Source organism: Capricornis sumatraensis, chromosome 9 (assembly GCF_032405125.1).
Source record: "Capricornis sumatraensis isolate serow.1 chromosome 9, serow.2, whole genome shotgun sequence".
NCBI lineage: Eukaryota > Metazoa > Chordata > Mammalia > Artiodactyla > Bovidae > Capricornis > Capricornis sumatraensis.
In genome coordinates, this window is record NC_091077.1 from 6,692,707 (window position 1) to 6,713,740 (window position 21,034).

Below are 21,034 nucleotides of genomic sequence, written 5' to 3' on the forward strand. Positions count from 1 at the left end.
CCACTGGACTGGCAGGGACAGAATAGGATAGTTATGCAGGTGACTGTGGAAGTTCCAGGAGGGGGCTATGGACAGAGAGTAGAGAGGGAGACCGAGGAACTTTGGGGAGATTACTGTAAGTTAATGATCACTCATGTAAGCTATTGGAATGTCGTGGAATGAAACAGCATGCTTAACTATAAAGCCAAAAATAAAAGCATGAGATATGCCCCAGGCCATTAGGTGGAAGAAAAATGTCACCACCCTTTTATGTATGTATATATGCTCAGTCACGTCTGACTCTGTGACCCCATGGACTGTAGCCCGCCAGGCTCCTCTGCCCATGGAATTTTCCAGGCAAGACTATCAAAGCAGGTTGCTATTTCCTCCTCCAGGGAATTTTCCTTACCCAGGGACTGAACGCGTGTCTCTGGAGTCTCTGGCATTGGTAGGCGGGTTCTTTACCACTAGCGCCACCTGGGAGTTGGTGATGGACAGGGAGACCTGACATTCTGAGCGATGGAACTGACTGAGTGCCGCCTGGAGAGCCCCACCACCCTTCCCCTGAGAGACTGAACTGACTCAGTGCTGGCTGGAGAACCCCACCACCCTTCCCCCAATTTGAACAAGCATCACAATATTCTGAGTTGACCTCAGAGGGTCAGATATTCTCCTGCCCGAAATGAAGGAAGAGCTAGTGATGTAAGCCTCACATCTACTCGAGGGAGACAGTCCTCCCCGGCCCCTTTCCTCTGACTGTAAAATTGTAGCCCAGTTAATCCTCAGGGCAGAGCTCCCTTGCTTGCCCGCTTGCATCTCTTCCAAGCATCCTACACTAATAAATCTACTTCTTGCCTCACTTTGTCTCTCACTGAATTCTTTCTGCCATGAGACCTCAAGAGCCTGAGCTTCATTAAGTCCTTAAACCAGGTGCTGTGATCTCAGTTGTAAGACCGTGAGTTCTGGCCTGATTCAAGTTGCGGCGCATGGGTTCAAGCCCCAGGCAGAGGTGAACGGCTCCAGGAGCACCAGGGGAAGTCCCCAGAGGTGAGTTCTTGCATCTCCTGCGGCGGCTGCAGGATCTCTTCTCAGTCCCCTTGACCTTGCTACCCACGCTATTCCAACTCTGTGCCCCGTCGACTGCAGTTGCTCTAGAGAGCGTCCAGGAAAGGCGGGTCTCTCCTCACTGATGAGCTGTGTGCTAAGTCACTTCAGTCATGTCCGACTCTTTGAGACCCCATAGACTGTAGTCCGCCAGGCTCCTCTGTCCATGGGATTCTGCAGGCAAGAATCCTGGAGTGGCTTGCCATGCTCTCCTCCAGGGATGCTCCCAACCTAAGAATCAAACCATCTCTTATGTCTCCTGCGTTGACAGGCAGGTTCTTTACAGTACCACTAGCATCACCTGGGAAGCTCCCCTCACTGACAGGTAACTCCAAATTGCTTCCCAAAGAGGGTGTGTCAAGGTCACCTGGAGACAAGGACATCTGGAGGGTGGTGGCGGGGGGCCTCAAATGCCAACACCAGCAACTAGGACCCCAATGCTCTTGCCAAGCCCAGTGATGTGTAAGATCAGGAGGGGCCCCCCCAAGAAATTCCACAGCTGGAGAGATGAGGGCAGAATGCAAACTTGTGCACGGTGAGCTGCCGACACTGGTGGGTAGATGGCTGGGGGGCAAGGCGGTTATATTTTATGTGAAATCTATTTTACAACACACTAAAGAAAAACCTTTGTAAAATATGTAATTCCTTGCACAATCATTTTTCTCGGTCACTAATATTTTTATTCTTCATGCTCCCTTCTCCTCTCAACTCCCCGGTCTGTGGAGATGGGAAGCAGCGGGGACTTTCCTTAAAGGTTTGCAGATCCAGAGATGAGACAGGCCTGGTGCTCCTGGCACACCGCCACGATCTCTACCTGACCATACTGGTTTTTACACCATCGAACCCCTGAGAAGAGCTGGGAGTTTTAGCTCTGTGCTCCCTGTTCCCATTCCCATGATTTTATCAATATTCACCCTGTTTCTGCACACTGCATGCCCAGGGCGATTATTCTGAATGGCCACACATTAAAAATAACAAGATTTGGGACTTCCCTGGAGGTCCAGGGGTTAAAGGACTTCCCTGGTGGCTCAGACGGTAAAGCATCTGCCTATAGTGTGGGAGACACAGGTTCAATCCCTGGGTGGGGAAGATCTCCTGGAGAAGGAAATGGCAACCCACTCCAGTATTCTTGCCTGGAAAATCCCATGGACGGAGGAGCCTGGTGGGCTACAGTCCATAGGGTCGCAAAGAGTCGGACACGACTGAGCAACTTCACTTTCCAGGGGTTACAACCCTGTGCTTCCACTGAAGGGGGCTCGGGTTCAATCTTTGGTTCGGGAACTAAGATTCCACATGCTGCTCAGTGTGGGCAAAAAAGAAAAAAAAAAAGACATTACAGACCACTTTGCTTGAGGCTTACTGGATACACCCAAGTTTTGTTTGGGCTTCCCTGGTGTCTCAGATGGTAAAGAATCTGCCTGTAATAAGGGAGACAGGGTTTGATTCCTGGGTTGGGAGGATTCCCTGGAGGAGGGCATGGCAATCCACTCTAGTATTTCTTTTTTTTTGGAAAGAAAATCACTTTGTTCTAATTAGTTCATAAACAATAACAGCAGAAAAGCACGGTTAAGAGGCCACAACTGCTTCTTCTGCCCAAACCCAAACTCAATACCATCTCAATGAACTTCTATATAGTGACAATGCCCTGTTCCACTGCAATCCTGAAGCACAAAAGCTATTAATGATTAAGGAGAAGTTTAACGGGTGGTCTCACACTTCATATCTTCACTATTAATTTTACTTAAATCGCTAAATCAACATGGTCATGAGAGGTGATTTTTCATGTCTTCAGTTGGCACTTCTTGATTAAGCTAATCCGTTGGCCAGTCTGCACTGGTTCAGCGCCTTGATGAAATCCTCACAAAGTTTAAGGTCACCCTGGCTCTGGGCACACTCTAAAAACTGTTTCACCTCACAGAAGCAGGGGCCATTCTGCTGCAGCTGTGCCAGCTGGGTTCCCTGAGCCTTCTGGTAAGTGATTCAGGCCTTGAGGGCTCAGCACTGCTTCCTCCACTGAAGCCCCCCATGATGGTGTGACCCAGAAACCACAGCCGCGCTGGCAGCAGTGGTTGCCAGCTGGGCCATCAGACCTGACTGCTGGGGAGCAGCAGCAGGGAGGCCAGCGGCAGGTGGGGGAGCCGCTGCTGGTGGCTGAGCTGCGGGCACTGGCCTGGGCACTGCTCTCATCTGAGGCTGGCAGGAGAGGCCGTGCAGGAAGTGTGGCCTCGGCTTCCATGAGGCATCTTGACTGCACTGCTAAGCCCACTCTAGTATTCTTGCCTAGAGAACTGCATGGACAGAGGAGTCTGGTGGACTATAGTCCACGGGGTCGCAGAGCCGGACATGACTGAGCGACTTAGCGCGCACACACACCCATCGTCCGGTCCACGGGGTCGCAGAGCCGGACGTGACTGAGCGACTTAGCGCGCACACACACCCATCGTCCGGTCCACGGGGTCGCAGAGCCAGACATGACTGAGCGACTTAGCGCGCACGCACACCCATCGTCCGGTCTAGGGGATCGCAGAACCGGACATGACTGAGCGACTTAGTGCGCACGCACACCCATCGTCCTTAAGGAATGAAAGGAAGAAGCACAGCGCAGCACACGTTTTGTTTGGCAGGTTGGTTGGAAACCAAATCTCATCTCCTCTCCAGAATTGGCCCTCCTCTGTATATGGAATTCTCCAGGCAAGAATACTGGAGTGGGTTGCCATTCCCTTCTCCAGGGGATCCTCCCAACCCAAGGCAGAATCTAAAATCACATCGTGAGACTTCCCTGGTGATCTGGTGGGTGAGATTCCGTGCTCCCAATGCAAGGGATCCAGGTTCGATCCCTGGTCAGGGAACTAGATCCCACATCGCAAAACTGAGCGTTCCCATGCCACAACGAAAGATCTCATGTGCTGCAACTAGGACCCAGCTTGGCCAAATAAATTAATATTAAAAAAAATAAAATAAAATCATCTCACAGCCTTTCCTGCTTCTTCCCTGCTGTGACTCCTGCTGCACTCAGAATGAAACTCTTAACTCCCCACCATGGCCCATGATGCCCTGGGGGCCTGGATGCTGCCCTCCTCTGCCTTCTGCTCCATTTCCCCAATAGTCGCCTAGGTACCACTCCTGCCTCAGGGCCTTTGCACGGGCTGGTCCTTCTGCGTAAAATGCTTTTTCCCCCTCTTTGAGGAGTCAGTTGACTTCTAGCCCTATGTCTCAGCCTCCCAAGACCTTCTGGAAGCCTGGCCCGCTTTACATGCTCTCTCAACCCCACAGGTCAATGTCCCAGCCACAGCCCAGGATGTACACACATTAGATGCGGATGAATGTCAGCTGAACAAGTGAGCAGCTCAAGCATGGGATGAGAACAAATACAGAACTAGCTGAGCCTAGGCAAGTACTTGACGCCCCTGAGGGTGCCTTGCTTTCCTTAACTGTAAATGGGTTTGGACTTGGTGTTGGCTAAGACCCTTCTTTCCTTTTTATCCTTTCTTACATCTAAAAGTAGCCTTATCCATATGACCCAGAAATCCCACAACTGGTCATAAATCCTGAGGAAACCATACTTGACAAAGACACACGCACCCCAGCGCTCACTGCTGCACTATTCACAACAGCGAGGACACAGAAGCAGCCTGATGTGCGTCGACAGGCGAATGGACAAAGAAGCTGCGGTGCGTACACACAGTGGAGTACCGCTCAGCCCTAAAAGGAGCACAGCCGAGTCAGTTCTAATGAGGCAGATGAACCTCGAGCCTATTATACACAGTGAGGTAAGTCAGCAAGAGAAAGACAAATATCATTTATTAATGCGTATATATTCCATAATCTAGAAAGACGGTGCTGATGAACCTACCTGCAGGGCAGCAATGGAGACGCAGACACAGAGAACAGACTCGCGGACACAGCGGGGGAAGGAGAGGGTGGGACGAACTGAGAGAGGAGCATGGAAACACACACATTACTGTATGTAGAACAGACGGCCAGCGGGGATTTGCTGCGCGATTCGGAGAGCTCAACCCAGCGCTCTGGGACAGTCTAGAGGGGTGGGAGGGGATGGGAGGTTGAAGGGAGGTTCAAGAGGGAGGGGACAGATGTATACCTATGGATGATCCGTGCTGATATGTGGCAGAAACCAACACGATATTGTAAAGCAAGTATCCTTCAATTAAGAATAAATAAACATTCTTTTAAGTAGCCTCAGGACTTCCCTGGTGGTCCAGTGGCTAAGACTCTGCACTCCCAGCGCAGCGGGGCCCGAACTTGATCCTTGACCAGGAACTAGATCTAGGCCCCATGGGCCACAACTGAGACTTGGCAGAGCTAAAGAAATAAATACTAATAAAATAAAATAAAAGTGGCCTCACTGTTCACAACAGCTGAAAGGCAGACACAGCCTGCGTGTTCATCGATGGATGAGAGGACGTAAACAAAACAGCCCACCCACACAGTGGAATTTTACCGAGCCACGAAAAGGAAGGAAACAACGGACACAAGCTGAAACGTGGGTGAGCTTTGAACACATCATGCTGTGTGAAAGAAGTTAGACGCAAAAGGTCACATGTTAAGCGATGCCACTTACACGAAATGTCCAGAGCAGGCAAATCCACAGAGACAGAAAGCAGATCGGTGGTGGCCAGGGGCTTGGGGCCTAGGGATGGGGAATGACTGCCAGTGGGGACAGGATTCCCTCTCTGGATGATAAAAAAACATCCTGGAATTAGAGGCGGTGGTTGAACAGCATGGTGAATGTAATAAGTGCTCCTGATTTGCATACTTTAAAAGGGTTAATTTTATATTGTGTAAGTTCATCTCAATTTGTTTTTAAGAAAGGGGGAAAAAGCAGTTCTTCACTGCACAGACGGTGGAGGGTGGGAGCTGGGGCAGAGCCTCTAGGGCCCGGGAACCCGGTTTGCTCTCCCCCTACTTCCTGGCTGGGCGCCTCCAGGCGAGGCACTCACACTGTGTACTTTAGTTCCCTCGTCTGGAAATGGATGAACAGTGGTGCCCATATCATAGGGGGAAAAAAATAATAAAACAATACACGTGAAAGGCCTGGTGCTGAAAAGGGCTCAAAACATGTTAAATTATATTTTAAAACATGACTGTGTTTCCTTAAAAAAAAAAAATCAGGGACTCCTCTGGTGGTCCAGGGGCTAAGATTCCTTGCTTCCAATGCAGGGGGCCCAGGTTCGATCCCTGGCCAGGGAATAAGGATCCCACATGCCATGGGGCATGGCCAGAAAGAAGAAAAAGAAAAAATTACGCTGAGTGAAAGAAGCCAGACACAAAAGGACAAAAACTGGATGATTTCACTTATACAAGGTCCCTATTACCATCTGAGCCACCTAGGGCTTCCCAGGTGGCTCAGATGGTAAAGAATCTGCCTGCAGTGAGGGAGACCTGGGGTCAATCCCTGGATCAGGAAGATCCCCTGGAGTAGGAAATGGAAACCCACCCCAGTATTCTTTCCTGGAGAATTTCATAGGTAGTACAGTTCATGGGGTTGCAGAGTCAGGCATGACTGAAGCGACTGAGTGTGCACAGAGCAGTCAGATTCATAGAGACAGAAAGTATTTACAATGATGGGTGTCAGAGACTGGGGAGAGGGGAAGATGGGGAATTAGTGTTTAATGTGGGCGGGGTTTCAGTCATGAAGATGAAAAAGTTCTGGAGATGCATGGTGGTGATGGTGTCGTGCTAGGTCGTGTCTGACTCTTGTGACCCCATGGACTGTAGCCGGCCAGGCTCCTCTGCCGATCAGATCTCCCCGGCAAGGATACTGGAGTTGGGTACCGTTTCCTCCTCCAGGGGATCTTTTCCGAACCAGGGAAGACCAAACTTGCATCTCTGGAGTGTCCTGCATTGGCAGGCAGGTTCTTTACCAGTAGCGCAACCTGGGAAGCCCATGGTAAGGATGGCTACACAACAGCGTGAATGTACTGAGTGCCACTGATTTGTACACCTACAAATGGTTCAAAGGGCAAATTTTATGTTCTGTATATTTTATTGCAGTTTGAAAAAGAGAAAGCTGGAAGCTACAGTCTGTATCAGCCACCTTACTGAGCAGGGACGCTAAAGGCACCTGCTGCAGTGCCGACACCAAGGACTCTCAGGCACTTGTTATCAGGAAGACAAACAGCTTCCATCAGGCCTCCTTCCCTGACTGTGGGATCTTAGCTAATGATTCCCTGTGGTCTGAGCTGTCCCCTGCGCAACGGACTCTCCACGTTGGAGATTTCGAATTGGGCTCTTTACTAACTGTACTTCATTTGTTGAAAGCTGGGAACTATTAGATTCCAATTATAAATCCTCCAGAACTTTCTGGGATTCCTTCCTGCTTTTTCTCTCAATCGCAATGGAAAAATCTAAAATCTACACAGGATGGGACTTCCCTGGCTGTCCAGTGGCTAAGACTCTGAGCTTCCGCTGCAGGGGGCGAGGATCCCATAAGATCCCACATGCCGCACAGCATGGCCGAACAAATCAACAAAACAAAATAAAATCTACATAGTAAATGGGCTTCCCTGGTGGCCCAGGTAGTAGAGAGTCCACCTGCAATGCAGGGGACCCAGGTTTGATCCCTGGGTCAGGAAGAACCCCTGGAGGAGGGCATGGCAACCCCCGCCAGTATTCTTGCCTGGGAAATCCCACAGACAGAGGAGCGATGGGGTCACAGAGTCAGACACGACTGAGTGACCAAACCCCCACCACAGAGTAAATATCCGCTTCCAAGGCCTCCACACACCTCCAACAGGAAGGAGCCAGACATGCGAAGGCACCCGGTGTGGAGTCCTCCTCGGTTTCCTTAAATGAGGAACTGTGTCCCTTTGGCAGGATCTTGAACGTGTAGAGGAAATGGGGATGTACAAACTTTTCATTTGCAAGAAATGTGAGTTTCCCAGAAAGCCATGAGTTCAGAGCGCAGCGCACCTTTGCCCAAGCTTCGGGCTGGACAGTCTACCACGTTCAGTTCCTTTTCCCCAGTGGAGCTAATACTACTTAATATTTTCCTCAAGCTCAATCATTTAACTTTTTCCCTTCAATAAATTTAGCCTTATCCCTAGGTGCCCAGGTGGCACGGTGGTAAAGAATCCACCTGCCAATGCAGGAGACACAAGAGTTATGGGTTCGATCCCTGGGTCGGGAAGATCCCCTGGAGAAGGAAATGGCAGCCCCCTCCAGTATTCTTGCCTGGGAAATTCCAAGGACAGAGGAGCCTGGAGGGCTACAGTCCATGGGTCACAAAGAGTCGGACACGAATGAGTGACTGAGCACTCGTACACGTACACACACACACACACACACACACACACACACGCAAATACTAGATGACAATACCCATGAGTTACAGGGTAACTTTAATGTAAGATACATTATATTAAAGACATGTGCTTCGTGCTCAGTTTCACAATTGCCCTATATACAGTGTGCGTATACTTTTCATAAAAGAAATATTTCAAAAAATAGTTTAAAGCACTTCTCTCTTCCTCCAAAAGTATTTTTAAGTTATTCCTTTAAAAATTAACTCAAGTTAAAAAAAAGAAAAAGAAAACTAACTCAAGTGGATAAACAACAAAGTCCTACTGTATAGCACAGGAAACTATATTCAATACCTTCTAATAAACTATAATGGAAAACAATTTTAAAAAGAATATATCCATACATATAATATTGCATGTATACATATACATATCATTTTGCTATACACCAGAAACTAACACAACATTGTAAATCAACTATATTTCTATTAAAAGTAAATAAATAAATAAAACGAACTGAAGTAATCTTTTTGAGCATGGTGTTTGGACTCTGCCCTCAGGTTAAAGACAAAAAGAACCATCAGCAAATACTAAATTCCAGCGAGTAGGTTTTCTCTGGGGGAAGTGTGGGTTAGCAATTCTGAAGTTCCTTTCTGTTTATTCTAGGACTGATCAAAGAAGTGAACACACTGGGGATCATGGCCGGGGGGGGGGGGGGGGGCGGGGGGGTGGTCCACACTATCAGAGGAACGAGTTATATGTCTGTGACGTTGGATCCAATTTGGAGGTATCCGTGCAAATTTCAGGGTTTTGATACAGAAATGGGTGTGAGTTTGGGTGCTCTCAAAATCCTGCTATTTTTAAAATGGATAGCCAACAAGGACCCCCTGTATAGCACTGGGAGCTTTACTCCATATAACAACCTAAACGGGGAAAGAATTTGAAAAAAAAAGCTATATGTATATGTATAACTGAGTCACTTTGCAGGACACCTGAAACTAATTGTTAGTCAACTATGTTGGTGGTGGTTACCTGCTCAGTCGTGTCCAATTCTGTGACCCCGTGGACTCTAGCCTGCAGGCTCCTCTGTCTATGGGATTTCCCCAGCAAGAATACTGGAGTGGGTTGCCATTTCCTTCTCTAGGGGATCTTTCCAGCCCAGGGATCGAACCCACGTCTTCTGCATCGCCAGGCAGATTCTCTACCACTGAGCCACCAGGGAAGCCCTAATCAACTGTACTCCAACATAAAATAAAAAGTGGGTTTTTTTTTAAAAAAAGGAGGTGCAGGGGTGGGTGAGTGGGTATGAATGCACACACCTCCACTTTCCGGCTCTGTCCACTGACAGAGCTCAGAAACAACGACATCCTAGTAGCAGTGAGCACACCCAGCTCCCCGATTCCAGCTTTATGATTCTTAAAAATTTTTAACTGGAGGATTTCATTATTTCTTTACACTGTTGTGTTGGTTTCTCCCAAACATCAATGTGAATCAGCCATAAATATACACATGCCCCCTCCCTCTTTCGCCTCCCTCCCAGCCCACCCCCTTCTCATCCCTCTGGGTCATCACAGAGCACTAGACTGGGCCCCCTCTGTTATACAGTAACCTCCCACTAGCGATCTCCTCTACACACGGCAGTGGATATATGTCAATGCTAAACATACGAATGCTTAACGAATTTGCCCGTTATCCTTGGGTGGAGGCCATGCTACGCTTCTCTGTATTGTTCCAATGTTAGTATATGTGCTGCCGAAGCGAGCTCCAGCTTTCAGTTTGAAATACTGTTATCCACTAAAAGAATGAAGGCTTTCTTGGAGAAGTGGCTCATTTCCAGGATGGGGCAGGGGGAGTATACAGGTGGACCTGGAGTTACTATCAGTTCAGTTCAGTCGCTCAGTCGTGCCCGACTCTTTGCGACCCCATGAACTGCAGCACGCCAGGAGTTACTATATGACCCAGTAATTCCCCTTCTGATACAAACATACACACCTAAGGCAAACGAATACCTTCATCCACACAAAAACCTGTAAGTGAATGTCCACCCAGCATCACTCTTATAACCAAAAGAGGTGGAGATGACCCACATGGCCCTCAACAGGTGAACAAATAAATGAGACACGGTCTCATCCATGCAGTGAAATACGACTCAGCCACGAAAAGGGGTGAAGCCCCGATTCACGCTGCAACAGGCATGGATCTCAAAAATGCTGTGCTGAGTGAATGAAAGGAGATGTAAAAGGCTACATCCTGTATGATTCCATTTTTATGAAATGTTCAGAAAAGGCAAATCCAGCGAGACAGAAGGTAAATGAGTGGCGCCCTGAGGGAAAGGAGGGATGGGAATGATAGTCAATGGGAATGAGGTGTTTTCTGAAGTGATGAAAATGTCCTGGACCTAGATCGAGGTGATGGTTACACAACTCTGTGACTAGAATTAATAAATCGCTAAATTATACACTTGAAGAGGGTGAAATTCATGGTACACGATTATATCGCAATAAACTTATATATCAACTTAAAAAAAGGACACAAAACATCTGACATCCAACACTCAGGCAGAAATCAGTAAATCTAAAATTACTGGGAAATTAAATATGTATTTCCAGGGACTTCACTGGTGGTCCAGTGACTAAAGACTCCACGCTCCTGGTGCAGGGGACACAGGTTCAATCCCTGGCCCAGGAAGAGTCCACACACCATAGAGCAAATGAGCCTGTACATGACGACAACTGAACCCATGCTCTGCAACAAGAGAAGCCGCCACAGTGAGAAACCCACAGGCAGCAATGAAGACCCAGGGCAGCCAAACATAGGCAAACTAAATGATCGTTTTTTTAAAAAAGTGTATTTTCAAAAAGTGAGCATCGAATCAAAAAAAGAAGAAAGTGCTCAAAAATAGTGGGCTTCCCAGGTGGCACTAGTGGTACAGAACACACTTGAGAATGCAAGAGACATAAGAGACCCGGGTTCAGCCCCTGGGTGGGGAAGGTCCCCTGGAGGAGGAAACGGCAGCCCACTCCAGTGTTCTCACCCGGAAAATCCCATGGACAGAGCAGCCTGGCGGGCTACAGTCCATGGGGTTGCAAAGAGCCAGACACAACTGAAGCGACATCACACATCCAAGAATGATAGGGACGTGGACTACAGACACAGAAGCCAGCCTCGACAGGCTGCCACGGGCCAAATGTGGGACAATTTGAACATCAAAATTAAGACAGTAAGAAAAGAATCTGGAAAAGAGTATGTGTCTATATATATATACACACACACCACTGAATCAGTTTGCTGTACACCTAAAACTAACACATTGTCAATCAATTCTACTCCAGCATAAAATATAAAATCTTTCTTAAAAAAATTAAGAGAGGGACTTCCCTGGTGGTCCAGTGGTTAAGACGCTGTGCTCCAAAGGCCCAGGTTCCATCCCTGGTCAGGGCACTGGATCCTGTTTGCCACAACTAAAACTCCTGCGTGCTGCAACGAAGATCCATGTGCCGCAACTAAGATGGGGCGTAGTCAAAGAAAAAATAATTTTAAAAATGAAGAGAGTAAGAGATTATCATCTGTGGAGGACAGTCAGTACCCATGAATTCACACAGATACAAACACACTTCCAGTAGAAAGCCATAAAAAGGATTGAAGGGAAGAAGGAATTAGAAAACCATCATTTGGCAGCCATCATAGGAAAATAATAACTAATTGAGGTGAGACTCACCAGGAGATCCTAATATGATCTCAATGTAACTCTCTATGGGATACTTTTTCATTACAAAGGGCAAGAAAGTAACTTTGCAGAGAAGAAACCCATCCGCTGGCATCTTTAACAGGTCATCAGCACATCCAGTGCCTCCTGATACCATCCCTGCGGAAGGACACAACATCACTTCTGTGGGATTCTTGCCCCACACAGCCTCTGGTCTAGTCTTGAGGAAACACCACCCCGAGGGACATTCTTAGCCAACAACATCATCTGTGAGACTCAAAGGAAGACTGAGGAACTTTCCAGATCACAAGGGATTAGAGAAATGGAACGACTGAACCCTATGCACAATCCAGAATTCTCTTTCGCCGTGAAGAATTTCAATAGGATGGTGGGCAAAATCTGAATCAGAGCTGTATATTATAGAATTGTGTCAGTGTTCAAGGAGTCTGATTTCGGTCACTGTGCTGAGGTTGTGTTTTAGGAAATATACAGTGACATATTTAAAGATAGAGGGGTCTGGTGTCTGCAACTGACTCCTAAACGACACAAAGCATGACAGTTCCTCAAAACATGAAACAGAATTATCTTATGATGCAACCATGCCACTTCAGGGTGCATACCCACAAAAGCTTAAAGCAGGGTCTTGAAGAGACTCCCTGTTCACGTTCATAGCTTTGTTACTCACAGGAGCTCAAATTTAGAAGTGACCCGAGTGTCTACTGACCCATTAATGGATAAGCAAAATGTGGTATATACACGCAATGGACTATTAATCAGCCTTAAAGAGGAAGGAAACTCTGACACGTGTTACTGTACAAGTGAACCTTGAAAACATTATGCTAAATGAAATAAGCCAGACACAAAAGGACAAAGCTGGATGGTTCAATTTATATCAAGTCCCTAGTGTAGTCAGAGTCTTAGTGACAGAAAGTACAATGATAGCTGCCAGGGGCTACGGGGAGAGGGGAGAATGGGGAGTTAGGGTTTAATGGCAACAGAGTTTCAGTTTGGAAGATGAAAAAGTTCTGGGAAATGAATGACCGTGATGGATGCAAAACAATGTGAATGCATTTAATGCCATTGAATTGCACACTTAATAACAGTTAATGTGGAAAGTTTATGTTGTATATATTTTACCACAATTAAAAAGATTACTCAGCAGTAAGAAAATATTTTAAACTGTATTTATCTACCTACCTACCTATTTATGTGCTCAGTCACATCTAATTCTTTGTGACCCCACAGACTGTAGCCTGCCAGGTTCCTCTGTCCATGGAATTTTTCAAGCAAGAATACTGGAGTGGGTTGCCACTGCATTCTCCAAGGGATCTTTCCAACCCAGGGATCTAACCCGAGTCTCCTACACAGGCAGACAGATTCTTTACCACTGAGCCACCTGGGAAGCCCCTAATTATCTATAGAGAAATACAATATAATGTTAACATTTGGGGACTCCGGGTGTGAAAAGACTTCTTGGCACTATCCTTATAACTTGTCAAAAAATAAATTGTTTTAAATGAATGGGGTTAAAGATGGCTTTCTCTCCCACCACTGCTGAGAGGAGAAATCAAGACCTCTCGACATCCTGTCAACGACAACCTCATTTTTCCTTACCCTCCTGCCCCTTGCAGCTTGAAATTTTCCTGTCCCCTCTCCGGCTTTTTTCCCCATGGACCTGGCAGCCCTTTCTGGCAACGGAAGATGAAAGGCCAGTAACTGAAAGAATCCACGACTTCCCTGGTGGTCCCGGGGTTAAGAATCCGCCTGCCAATGCAGGGGACACGGGTTCAATCCCCGGTCCGGGAAGAATCCACATGTAGCAGAGCAACCAAGCAGGTGTGCCGCAGCTACTGAACACGGAGCTCTAGAGCCTGGCTTGGCAGCAAGAGAAGCCGCTGCAGGCAGACGCCTCCGCGCCGCAGCCAGAGGGGAGCCCCGCACTCCACCACCAGAGAAAGCCCGCGCGCAGCCACGAAGACCCAGTGCAGCCGAAAACAAACAATTTGTTAAAAGAATTCTAAAGAAAACAAATCCATCCCCCAGGTTAAGCGAGGACTTCAAAGGATTGCCTTTATTCATTTAGAGTTTCGCTTGGGGACTTGTCCTCAAAGCGAGACTGCAACACGCCACCCAGGGTGCGGGCAGGTTAACTGGTGGAGCCATCTCTGTGGGTGGGGGGCTGGGAGACTGCAGATGCTGCTGACTCGGTTAGTAACCCAGCCAGGGAAACACTAGAAGACATAGGAACCCTCTCGGTGGCCACCAGATGTGATGTGCCAGACGGACACGCAGCAGCCCCACCCTTTGGATCCTCTCTGCCCCTCTGCCTTCACCTAGCAGGCTGGTTCCTGCATGCCGATCACCCTCACCTGCACACGGGAACTCAAGGGTCACTCCCACTGGGTGCTGTTTACCGAGCATCAGTGGGAACAATTGCCCACATCAACTGCTGATGATTCAGAAATCCCCTGATGCCAGCAGGGTGTCATGGAGTGGGTCAGCTTCCAGTTCTAACCTTCTCTCCTCATGTCCTCTGGGTCCTCACCTACCCCCTCCCCAGCTGGGGGTAAAATAAACTAAGAAAACCATCCCTGGGACTTCCCTGGTGGTCCAGTGGTTGAGAATCTGCCTTCCAATGCAAGGGACATGGGTCTGATCTCTGGGTCGAGGAACCAAGATTCCACACGCCCCAGGGCAACTAAGCCCAGGTGCTGAGACTAGAGAAGCCTCGGCATTACAATGAAGACCCAGCACCGCCACGGAGATTTAAAAAAAAAGAAAATCCTCATTGAAGATACACACACATCACATGGCCAGCATCCCCGGAGAGGCATCCACCTGCTCATCAAAGACCCTGAGAGGGGCATCCTTGCTGCTTTATTCTTGGGGAGCAAACCCTGAAGGCCCCAGTGCCACTGCCAAGGGGAAGAGGTGGGGTCAGGAGAGAAGACAGCTGTCCCTATCCCCACAGACACAGCAGTGCAGGCTGAGCAAAAGCAGCCAGTGTGAGAGGACCACGGAGCCTGCTCCATGGACCACCTCCTTTGCTTGCAGCTTGAGACCAGGCAACACCCATCTGTGGTGACAGAGCCCGGGAAGCAGCTGCCTACAGAGCAGGACAAGGCGATGGGGGGCAGGGGGTGGGCACTGAGCAAAGAATGTTCTGGGTTGATGGGAATCCAACAACTATCTTGCTCAAAGCATTAGTGACATGGGCATAGACACTTTTTTATTTTTACTTTTTTGCCCCACAGTGCAGTATATGGGGATCTTCCTGGGCCAGGAATTGAACCCAAGTCCCCTGCAGCGGAAGCACAGTGTCCTAACCATTGGACCACCAGGGAAGTCCTAGGCATAAACACTTTTCACCAAAGTGATGGGGGCATTGAAGACATGGGTACATGACTTCATACAAAAGATTCCCCAATTTTAAGAAGGGCAAGAGTGGGAAAGGAATAGCTACACTTTTCATTTGAAGTTTGGAAAAGTGAGGAAAAGCTAAATTCTTGGCCTCTGAATACTTTCTGCTCCAAAAGATCTGGACAGTTCTCTTGGGGGTGGGGGAGGGTAGCAGTGCACCCCGAGTCCGCCAGGCACATGCTGTGAAAGGAAAGGGACTTGGGCGTCCCAGACAACGCACTGTCTACACCCATCTACCTGACAAGGCCCTGCTGCTCAGCCGCATCTGACCGATTCCCTTGACCCCACAACAAAGACCCCCTTTGTTCCCTGGTTAATATCCTTAGCAGGTCTGTCTAGACTCACTGTGGCAGTAATTGTCCCGTGATGTCACTAGGACCTGTGACCCAGTTCCTCCTTGCCCTGCTTGGTCAGGGAAGGCTCCCAACATCCCAGCCCTTGACACCCACCTGAGCCTCCTAGGGAGAGACACACCCACAGCCAGCATCCCATGCTAACCACCCAAGACCTGCCAAGAGATGTGACGCTTGAAAAACCCACTCCCCTCCTGCTTGAGGTGCTGGGCAAGAGGAAAGGGGGGGTGCCCCTCTGTCCCCAGAACTCCCACCTCCCCCATGGAGCTGGTGGGAAACAGGTCACCCTCTGCTGGGGCACAACTTCACCCAGGGCATGAAGAAGGAAGGTCAGATGAGAGAGAGAAAAGAGAGAGAAACAGAGAGAGAGAGCAAGAAGCGAGGAGAGGGAGAGAGAAAGGAGGGAGCAAAAGACAGGGATGGAGGGAGAAGGGGAGAGAGAGCGAGCTTGAGCAACAGAGACAGGGAAAGACAGAGACCCAGAGAGGCCACGGGAAACTGGAAGAGAGAGAGACAAAAGGAAAGAGAGAGATAAGGAGAGAAGGGGAAAGACAGAGGTCCAGAGAGCGAGAAACAAGAGAGAGACATCCAGAGAGGAGCCGAGAGAGAGACAGACTCCCTGGCAGAAGAGGAGTTCCCTCCCCAGGTGGCAGCTTAAGCTTCAGGAAAAAGCAGCTGGGACAGGAGGTGACTGCTGTTCACCTCCTCTTACCCAACACCCATCTTCAGCTTGAGGTGATGACATCAGTGGTTGCCCACAGCTAATGTCTGGACCACACCAAATGCACCTCTAGGCATATTTTCTTGAGGACTGGATTGGACCCGTCCAGAGGCTACACCCCTCCCATGGGCAAATCTGTTCTATCCAGAGCAACTGAGAAGCACCGCCAGCAGCTCCAAGCTGCCCCATGGGCAGGTCCCGCAGATGCCCTGCTGCACAGAAGGTGTGGGTTTAGTCGCTCAGCCGTGTCTGACCCTTTGTGACCCCATGGCCTGTAGCCCACAGGCTCCTCTGTGCATGGGACTTTCCAGGCAAGAGTTCTGGAGTGCAAAGGCATGGGGCCCAACTGCCAACTGTGCTGACACCAAGTTCTAGAACAGGCAGAACGCACCTAGGGTGGCCATAAAGTCTGCAGAGACGCCTGCACCTGGGTGGGGGGCAGGGGGTGGTGCAAGTAGCTCGGAAAGGACATAAGGGGCTTCTGCATTGCAGAAGAGCAGAGAAGGCGCTGAGGATGTTCTAGATTTCAGCTGGGCTCAGGCGCCACAGAGGTACACAGGCGTCAAACATCATGAAGTTAGACAGCTGCGTGCACTCAGGGTACCTGGGGGCGGCTCCAGCTCCTTAAAAGGGAAAGGTTGGCATCTTTTTAGCTGGGCAATGGTGGAGAACCCAACCCTGTCTCATAAAGTAAAGGAAGAAAATTGAAAGACTTCTAGAGGCGAGCTCTGGAGAGAGGGTTGACTGAAATACAAAGTGGATCTCCCCTCCAGCAGCAGGGGGAGAAGCTGCCATCCTTCACCATCCCCGTCCTGATGCTCCAAGGGATTTCCAAAGATTGTTTAATTGATTTTTCCCCTATTTAGATGCAGATCATAGTGTCTGGGGGCCCGGGAACTCAGACACTCGGCTTTGTATCCACTCAGCCCCGTGAAGGCTCCTGTCTGAAACTCGCACAAAGCCAGACACACACGCCTTGAGAAACACGCTGTTTCCTTTTTGTCTGGGGCTCCAGGGAGCGGGTGCAACGAGCAGGGCCTCAGACACGCTCCCATCTGTGGAGTCCCGAGGATCCTGTCCCTCTGTCCTGCTTCCAAAGTGGGGTGAATTTTTTTTAAAAAAAGGGAGATGAATGTGGCTGAGATTTTGAGGTCTGGAAGAAGGGAGATAAAAAAACATGGGGGTTTCCCAACTAGGTGTTGACACACTAAGGTTTCAACTTGGCTTTTTCTCCAAATTCAGGGCTCTGGAGTGGAAAGCCAGGGCGGGGGCGGGGGGGGGGTGCTTTAAATCAAGCAGCTAATGGGCTAGGATTAACACTAGTTTGGCTCCAGTCTCTGCAGATCTGATTTATATAAGGAGAAAACGTTTCTCTCTTTCTCTCTGCCCATTGTTCCCTAGTCTGTCTCTCCAAATGCCCCAGCTGACAAAGAAACTAGAAGGCTTGGGACAACAGGAAGGACTCCCCCCTCCCTGCCCTCAATATGCAGTCTTTGCTTCCTTCAGCTGCCCAGAGGCAACACAGAAGATCACTGCAATCCCTTCTACAAGGTTGCCACAATTCCCAATATTCGCTGGCTGGGGCATGGGAACTCTTGAAGAAAGGCCATTCTGGTTTCTGAGCTGGATGACCTCAAATAACTCTCTGTGGGGCTCAGTTTCCTCATCTGTAAAGTGGGCACAAGAATAAACACACCTAAGGGTTGTTGGAAGAATTCAGTGCTCTAGGCAGAAAAAATGCCTGGCGCAGAACAAGCTCTCAACAAACATTACAGCAGTTAACTATCTGAGCAGGAATATCTGTCAGACTGGTAACATCTCTCTCCAGGAAGCTTCACGGGAGACGCTCTCTTCGTAGGTTGCTTGCTTTCTTTGGCACCAAATGTTGCCAGGGGAAGCCCAGCCTGATTCCTCCCCTCTGGATTCAGTTACCTGGACCGCAATCCAGCTGGCATTCACAGTATGTTCCCCAAAAGGGCCGAATCCTGGAAAAAAAGCAAAAGCAGCGCATCACCACCCAGAGGCCCCTCCTGGCCTGCCCAGGGCCAGGCGGCTGCGTGTGTCCACAAGAACGGAGCGTGGCGCTTCGGGAGCAGCCCTCCCCGGGGACAAGGCCAGGGGCCTGGTCCAAGTTCTGGGGTGCACCCAGTGGTCCCTTCCGAGCGCCCTGCCACATACCTGTTCTTAACTGAAGTTGTGAGTCCTATCTTGTTCTCACTCTCACCTGATCTTGTGTCGGCAAGGGGCCAGTGCCCCCTTTTTGCTCCAGAAAAGGCTGACTTTGTTCCCCTCTCAGTTTCTTCCCCTATCCTTGATCCCCAAATACAACTATTTCATCAGTGTCTTTGCGCACCTTTCCTGGACTCTGGAATTACAGGGTTGGAGGTGCTCCATGATTCACGGTCTGATAAGGAATGGCCCTTAAGGAAGGTACGTGGGTATCTCCCAGGTCAGGCTGTCCAGGCACCATCCCTTCATCCTCTTCCCTAGTCACTGGGCCCCATTTATTTACAAACCAGACTGTACCTGAAGATGTCCCAGGTGCTCATGCCCTGTGGCCTTCAGCCCCCCTGTGCCTCCCTTTCAAAGGGTGTTTCCTGACTAAAGCACAGAGAGGTGAAACCAGCTGTCCAAGGTCACACAAGGATAAGGAAGAGCATGGATTCAAACCCAGACCCAGCAGAGTCTGTGGCCTGCCTCTTCTGACCAACCCAAACACACTAAAACATAAATCTCTTGAAGAGAGGCTGTCCTTGATCACGTGTCATGGGTCACTCCAGCTGGGCCAAGTGCCCCAGGTGGTATCATGGCCCTGGGAGGAATAAGGTGGGCTGGAACAGCAGGGGGCCCCCATGTAGGGTCAGAATCTCTCTACCCCTTTCCTCCTCCTGCATGGACCAAATATGGGTCCCAGCTCAGCCACTGACAAACAAGGGCACCTCTGTGACCCCCGGTTTCCCCTTCTGCAAAATGAGACAGTAAAGATGTAATAACCTCAGGCCAGAAAAATGTCCCTCCCAGGGCCGCCGCCAGAGTTAGCCCTAAAGTAATAAACAAGCAGACACAGGAGGGCTGCAGGGGAAAGTGACCCTCTGGCAACTTGACACACCTGTCAGGTAAGTGGCTTCTTCCATCTTCCTAGGAATTCCAGGACCAGCCCGGACCTTCCTGGGCCACACACCACCTGTTTGAATCTTGGCCGGATTTCTCACTCTCACCCCTCACGACAGTCCCCCCCTCCCACCCCCCGCAGAGGCCCGGCGGAAGTTGACGCCCACGGGGCTCCGAGGCGGAGTCTCTCAGAGGGGGAGACGCAGTTAGTTTCGGGGAGTTGGCGACAGAGGAGTGGTGGGGGGTGGGGGGAAGCAGGCTTAATCACAAACAGCCCGGGCAGGAAAGATTTTGATCAAGACAGTCCCTGAAACAACCGGAAGAACGGCCGGCAACCCGAAGTTCCCCGGACTCCGCCTGCCCCTGCCTCGGGGAAGCAGCCCCTCATTAGCGCAGGGTTCGGGGAGCAGTGTCTGGCAAGACGTTCATTTGTCACCGGGGCACTTCCTGCCCGCAAATCGGCCTTTGTCCCCTGGGACCGGGGGCGGTGTCAAGCCCGACCTCGGGAGGGCAGACACAACAAACAGGTGTCCGGAGGGTCACTGTCCCCAACGGGGAAAGGAAGGACGCCCAGTAGCCTGCTCCGTGCGGGGCATTTGCCAGGACCCCCACGTCCTTGGCTGCCCCGACCCCTGACAGTGGGACCACAGGGGGGCCCCCTTCTCCGCGTTCTCCGTTTCGCGCGGACTGCGCTGGGCTCCCTCGGGCGATGACACCTTCCAAATCTGAGGCGACTTCTAGCACCTGCCCCACCCGGGCCGCCGCGTCCCTCCCCGCGACGCGCCTCGCCGCCTCCCGAGCCGCCCCACCCAGCCCTGCCCCAGGACGCCGCCACCGCGGCGGCCATCCGCGCGATGCCCTCGTACCCGTGACCACCACCGCCTTCCTGGGTTGCTCCATGGCGGGCTCAGGCTGTGCCTCTGACCGGTTCCCGGTCTGCGCGGGCGAGTCAGCTGCCGCGGCTAGGACCCGCGCCGCCCCGCCCCCGACCCGCGCCGCCCCGCCCCCGACCCGCGCCGCCCCGCCCCCGACCCGCGCCGCCCCGCCCCCGACCCGCGCCGCCCCGCCCCCGGGCCCGGCCCCGCCCCTCAAGGCCCCGCCCCCGTTCGGGCCGCCGAGCGTGCGCGTGCCCGGGCCCGAGACGCAGCGTGCGCGCCGCGTCCATAACTCTCCGCTGAGAAGTGGGTGGCTCTTTGCCTTCGCAGCCTGTTTCCCCACCTGCAGGATTCGGACGGTCGCTTCGCAGGCTGTGGCCTCTCGAACTCACTGAGTCATGCCTTGGGGGCGAGCTGATCATTTAGTCCACAAATGTTCACAGATCCCGTGCTGTGAATTATATCGGAGCCCCCCTCCCATCTCCCTGTGAGTAAGGCTCTTTTTC

General features: G+C 50.5%; 1 protein-coding gene, 1 non-coding gene and 1 pseudogene across 4 annotated transcripts in view; all 3 read right to left on the minus strand.

Annotated features, from left to right (window-relative positions):
- The window catches only part of PGPEP1 (pyroglutamyl-peptidase I), a 37,221-nt gene extending 16,609 nt beyond the window's left edge, over positions 1-20,612 (minus strand). For all 3 annotated transcript variants that reach the window (XM_068979522.1, XM_068979521.1, XM_068979520.1), the window contains exons 1-2: positions 20,520-20,612; positions 18,475-18,527 (exon numbers count right to left, since the gene is read on the minus strand). In XM_068979522.1, the coding sequence (XP_068835623.1) occupies positions 18,475-18,527; positions 20,520-20,553 (87 nt within the window). In that variant the 5' untranslated portion in view covers positions 20,554-20,612. The remainder of the gene's footprint in view (positions 1-18,474; positions 18,528-20,519) is intronic.
- On the minus strand, positions 2,890-3,326 carry LOC138086618 (coiled-coil-helix-coiled-coil-helix domain-containing protein 2 pseudogene; annotated as a pseudogene).
- LOC138086693 (U6 spliceosomal RNA) lies at positions 10,001-10,107 on the minus strand. The gene has a single exon (XR_011145405.1). It is a non-coding gene; the product is annotated as a U6 spliceosomal RNA (small nuclear RNA).
- Positions 20,613-21,034: the final 422 nt, after the last annotated feature.